Raw genomic sequence first — 6,000 nt, forward strand, 5'->3', positions numbered from 1 at the left:
AGCTTTTATCTAGCTTGAAGTCATATGCAAAAAAAGATGATCCCCATTCAAAAAGAACTTACAAACCTTAAATCGTGAAAATTGCCCATCTTCCAGGTGAGGCCTGAGAACTTAATAAAGCAAATTCCTAGCAATAGTAGTGGTATCACAACTGCTCCAAAGTTGGCATGCAGGGAGAATGCTGTGGAAGCTGTCTGCTCTGTTGAGCTGTAGGATAGTCTGGGGAAAAGGTGGACCAGCAGCCTAACAGAATACTCTGCAAAGATCACCTGCTGGGCAAACTCTAGCAGGAACAACAGACAATCGAAAGCAAATGTGCAATCTAATGAAAGCAAATCTGAAGAGGGCAAAAGGAAACAAGTGGTAGGGTTTGGTATGAGTCAATGGAGAGATATGGAAATCCACTTGATTTGTAGACTAACAGTACACAAAATAAAGGTGATAGATGTACATGGAAAAAATGTCAGATGTTTCTTTAACAGTGGTAGGCCGATGTTGTAGTTTACATGAGACATTTTAAATAACACATACTGCTTACGCCTTGGTAATTCTTCACTTATAAAAAAAAAATTTTCATTTTCAAAGCTATTTTCTAAGTCTGTAGAAAAAGCCACATGTGCTTTGCTCATTTCAATAGGTCTGCATTTTTCTTGAGTTAGAACCCAACTTGGTTTCCCTAGCACCACTGCAGGAAATGCCCTGGTGCTTCTGGTTAAAGCCAGCAAGTTGTTTGTGTTAGCCAGGGTCACCAAACGTGCTTCCCTTTCCTAGTATCTAAAGTCAATTCCAGGGGCGCCTGAGTGGCTCAGTCAGTTAAGCATCTGCCTTCGGTCATGGTCCCAGGGTCCTGGATCAAGTCCGACATTGGGCTCCTTGCTCAGCGGGAGCCTGCTTCTCCCTCTTCCTCTGCCCCTCTCTCCCCACTCGTGTGTGCTCTTTCTCTCACAAAATATTTTTTAAAAAATAAAGTCCATTCCACTCTATAATTTTTCTTAGATTTTTTAAAATTCAGTTCCCCATTACCCTGTCAGCTGGATTTGCTAAAAGAACATAGATTTTTATCACTCTGCAAAATATGTTGACCTAGAACTACTTGATTAGGTTAAGGGAAATTTTAAAGCCAAGTATCTTATATATATTCTACTCTGTTTATTGAAATTATGATCCCATCACAAGGCCTAACTATCGTCCAGTCAGAGTGACTGATTTCTCAGCACAAAAACAGCCCTGACAACGGTTCTATTAAATAGGCACTTCAAGAAATATACTGAAATCAGTTAACGTTAGAACACTCTTCCTATTTTTATTCCTAATCAGAGAATGCCATCCAGGAGCCTGTGATTAGGTAGGGTTCTAGCCTACAACAGTGTATAATAGCGATTCTCCCCACGTGTGGCTGAGTATACCAATAAACTCATTTGGCTTTATAAAGTGGATCTCTACTGACCTATAACTTATGTTCTGAGGCTATGGAAAATACCAAATCTGCTTACACTGTGATTTAAAGAGAAATACAAAGAGGTATTAGGATTCCTCCTCCAGCCACCAGCTGTTGCCTCTGTCCCTCCTAGCTTTGGACTCTTCTTTAAGCTGAGAGCAGACAAACTGATGGAAAGGTATTAATATAGGGAAACCAACAAGATCTATTTCTGGTTATGGCTCAGGGAATTAAATGGTGACTTTAGAAGTTTGCCCAACATTTTCTCCCATTCTGTAGAAGGGAAGAATGAAAAATTTTCTAAGCCATATGGGTAAAACTATTTTATTTACTTGTCTATACTTACATACAACTCCCATCTAACACTTAAATAATTTTTTATTCAACCTATTTCTCAACTGAATTCTACTTCCATGATTCATTTTCATTTTTTTAAACAAATTCTCGACCAAGTGCCTAGTATGTGTCAAGCAAAAAAGGACAAGGGGGAAGGTGGGTAGATTCTATAGTGAACAACTGTCTTGAATATCTCCTTGTCCATCAATTCCATAGGCAAGTGGTTCTCAACCTGAAGGCAAAGAACTTTCGAAGGGTTATAGCGGAGTACCTACAAGGTCTACAGAGCCCTGAGCTCATCAATATGCAGACCAAGAATTATATTCGGAATGAATTATACTTACCATCAATGTACTACAACTTTAAAAATTCATATACTGTCTTTTTTTTTTAAATACATAGTATCCAGGAGTGATAGTAAACATTTCTTAAATGGTCAAGCATGAGCTCCAACTACTAAAATGAGCAGGCTGCCCTCAACAGCCAGAATGGATCAATCGGCTCCCACCAGCTGATTATCAGAGCAGCCAATCCAGGCAAGAGGGGAGAATTTTTCCTTTTGTTCTCTTTCCTTTTTTCATGTTAAAAAGGGATTCTCATGGGGGGAGAAAAAAAAAAGGAGTTACTATTCTAAGAAAAATTGTTGGCTTAGATGTAACACCATATTGTAGTGATTAAATTACAAGAGAAAGCACAATAAATTTAGAGGTTACGCTTTTGTTGGTGTTTTGTTTTTCATCATCTTTAACAGATTCATCCCTACTTTCCCATGAATCCTACAATTGGCTAACTCTTAGCAGATGTTCCAAAGGTTGTAAAGCCTACTTCATGAAAAAGTCTGTGTGTGTTTGTACTCTCTTTATAGCAAGAAACAGCTAGTCTCAGGTTTGTGTCCTCAATTTACTTAAACCAGTTAACACTCTGCTCGCAGGAGAAGTTCCAACTTCAGAACGATATCTGGGATGGACTGCAATGTGTGCTAAACTATTTTATCCTAGAATGTATCTGTAATTGGAAGCAATGCATTAGAATAGAAGAATGGACAAGACTTCTTCCCCAGTGAAAGAAGGAAACAAGCTGGACTGGCAGGGCTACCTTTTACTTTAGCCCAAGGAGTAACTCAAGTTCTCCATCTCTTGTCTCAGCTTAGTAAAGGGAGTTATTCACATTAACATATCAAGCACATTCTAACAGACAGTCCCTGACTTTACAATGGTCCAACTTACCATCTTGGACTTTACAAGGGTGTGAAAGCTATACACATTCAGTACAAACCAGACTCTGAATACTGATCTTTTCCTGGGCTAGCACTATGCAGTAGGATACTCTCTTGTGATGCGGGACAGCAGCAGAGAATCAGTCAGCCCCGTGATCCCAAGCCCCAGGGCAGGGCTTGAACTCAGGACCCTGCGATCAAGACTGCAGCTGAGATCAAGAGTTGGACTCTTAACTGACTGAGCCACCCAGGTGCTCAGTGCTGTTGCTTCTGGTTATCTTCTTAATCTAAAAATCAAAATTCTGAGGGTCTGATTAGAAGAAGCTTCAAATATCAAATCACCAAAAATACAAATGCATTTCCAACAAAACTAACCTTAAAAAAGGCAAACCACTTGTAGTCGTTCAACACAACCTCAAAGCCTTGATTGTAAATGATGGTGAAATGGCCGGTATTGCCAAGATCATCACGTGCTGTGTCCAACTTCTCAAGATGCACCACTACTTTTTTTTCTGGTGGTCCTAAAAAAAAATGCACAATAAAGGAAAATTATTTGGACTTCAACTGGGAGGGGAAATCTCCTCTACAATTTCCATTATTTTTAAGTGGCTTTACTTTCATGCTACCGATTTGGACCAGTCTGGCTCGTGAAGATACCAGCCCCCATCCTGTTGCTTCCCTCTGCACACTCCCACAGGGTCTCAGGCAAGCCTGTGAAGTAAAGGCTCAACAGTTAGAGATATGTCAAGTAGCCCAGCAGGCAGAGACCCCGAAAAGTACAGCCCTTTCCTTCCCAGAACATCCAAACACTGAAGAAATTTGTCCACTAAGGAAAAGGAGGAATAAGGGATGTTTAAAACGATACACAGAAATGGGTAGAATACAAGACGCTAATTAAAAAAAAAAAAAGGGGGAAATATAAAATATAAAAGGATCTGCTATCAGATTATAAGGACAAAGGAAATTATCTCTTCAGAGAAGAAAAGGGGTATCTTTTTCCTCAATGGCTCTACAGTTCAGAACCTCAGAATCTGAATCCTTTCACGGTATTCAGCAAATTCAAGATTTCTATCCTATAAAGCTAGCTCGTGCTGATAGGAACTAAGCTTTCAACTTCCAGAAGATGGGGTGCAGGTCTTGGGGTGTCTATACTAAAGTCAAAGATATGACTTATAGGCAGAGGCTGCCTGAAAGGGTTCTGCTGTGTCCATCTGGAGGTTTCACACTTTGGACATTTCCTTCAGATTAATGCTCTGTAATAGGAGATTGCATGTGACAAACAGGGCCAATCCTGATCTCCCCCTCCTCCGTACCTCCACATTCCACTTTAAAACAGAAGGTGTTTATAATGCCCAGGATTAGGAAATGCCACACAGTCATCTGGAGTTGGACAGTTGAATAGGTCTGTTTTAGTAACAAATGACCTGGCAATCTTCCTCCTGCTGACAGGGAAATTGCAGCAGAAGAGATTCACTCGCTCTGCACATGCCACAGGGTGGTAAGGGTTTGGCAGAACAAGAGTGCCTCTTTTGATTGGGGATTGCTTTTTTTCTTCTCCATTTTCTTTGTCCTCAGTGTAGCTATGTTATCTGAGGGCATACGGAATATCCCAGCGGTGTTCTAACACTAAATATTCATTGACAGCCTTCCATGAGCTAGACATTGTGCTTGTCTCTGGGCATTCCCAAATATAATTACTGGCTAAAGAGTTATTTCAAAAAAAAAAAAAAGAGAGAGAGAGAAGAAACGGCGGGGGGGGGGGCAACTTTTATATATCTCCCGGCAATACATGAAAACACTGGAGCCATACCAAAAGTTTTCTTGGACTAGTAGCATCAACACACGTGTAAATCAAAAACGCTAGGCATAAGGGTTCTTTTCCACAGGCTAACAAAAGGAAAAAACAAAAAAACCAAAAACTTTTCTTGCTATATTCTCCAGTGTTTGAGCTCATTTTCCATGGGCAAAATTTAAAAAAAAAATGCAGATTGGACAGGGAGATCAGAAGACTGCACGGTTTCAATTCCTTTCCAAACTAAATTGACCAAAAGACAGAAACTAATGGAGGTTAAAAAGTTCCTGAAGAAAGTGTTTAGGTCCGATAATAACCAAGAAAACGTGAAATTAGAAGCTCTCAGCTGCTAAACTTTGCCTTCTTGGACCTACAGCGGCAAAGGGTACCCCAAAGAGCTTTAGGTCCACCCGGCTTCCCACTGGCACCGGCCCCAGGTGGGGGCGCTCCACGTGGGCGCTGCGAAAGAAGAGCTCCGGGACGAAAAGGTAGGAGTCCCGGGCTAAAGCGGGTAGGGAGAGAGTCCCGGGGCGCCGGCGGCTTACCCATGACCGAGCAGTTGACGTTGCGTTGGGAACCCACAGCGCCCACCTGGAAGACCCATGTGCCCAGCAGCTCAGGGTAGGTGCAGTTGGCCGGTGTGTCGCAGTGCGCGGTGCCGACGCCGGACAAGAGCAGGAGGAGGGCGGCCAGCAGCGAGCGGGGCCAGGGTCCCATGCTGACGGGGCTCCGGAGGGGAAAAGGCGAGATCCGTAGCCAGACAGCAGAAGGCCTAGAGCGAGAAGATCGGGACAGCGCTTGCCTTAAAATAGCCGGAGCTGCCGGAAACCGGCGGCCGGCGGGGGCGGGGCGGGGCGAGGGCGCCGCGGGTGGGGGGAGGAGCGCTCGGGAGCAGTCCCGCCCCGCAGGTGAGGAGACCCGAGTACGTGCTGCTCCGTACGTGGAGGGGCTGGACCTTGAGCCCGGAGAGAAGCGAGGCACAGGTTCTATGACTATGGGACGTCTCAAACTAGGATTTAAGAGCCACAGTGACTTTGCTCCTTGAAAAGTAACGGGCGGGGTGTTGGGGAGGGGGACGTGGAGAGAGAGAGAATGTGTGTGGGCAGGGAGGTGACCAAAGATCAGAAAGAGGCGGAGACAGAGTCTCAGGAGGGAGACTGAAGAAGGTGAGGCGAGGGGTGGAGGGGGAATAGACAGAAGGTGAGTCCCAGAGAGGGA

The 6,000-nt window shown here is 43.5% G+C and overlaps 1 protein-coding gene across 2 annotated transcripts in view; it reads right to left on the reverse strand.

The window, feature by feature from the left end:
* The window catches only part of CTSC (cathepsin C), a 38,627-nt gene extending 33,020 nt beyond the window's left edge, over positions 1 to 5,607 (reverse strand). Inside the window, exons 1-2 of one of the 2 annotated variants that reach the window (XM_028091707.2) lie at positions 5,328 to 5,607; positions 3,366 to 3,511 (exon numbers count right to left, since the gene is read on the reverse strand). In XM_028091707.2, the coding sequence (XP_027947508.1) occupies positions 3,366 to 3,511; positions 5,328 to 5,499 (318 nt within the window). In that variant the 5' untranslated portion in view covers positions 5,500 to 5,607. The remainder of the gene's footprint in view (positions 1 to 3,365; positions 3,512 to 5,327) is intronic. The other variant, XM_088017911.1, reaches the window with a different exon arrangement.
* Positions 5,608 to 6,000: the final 393 nt, after the last annotated feature.

This window comes from Eumetopias jubatus, unplaced genomic scaffold, assembly GCF_037043125.1.
Source record: "Eumetopias jubatus isolate StellerSeaLion01/CBP00866 unplaced genomic scaffold, mEumJub1_p1.0 scaffold_13, whole genome shotgun sequence".
NCBI classification, from domain to species: Eukaryota; Metazoa; Chordata; class Mammalia; order Carnivora; family Otariidae; genus Eumetopias; species Eumetopias jubatus.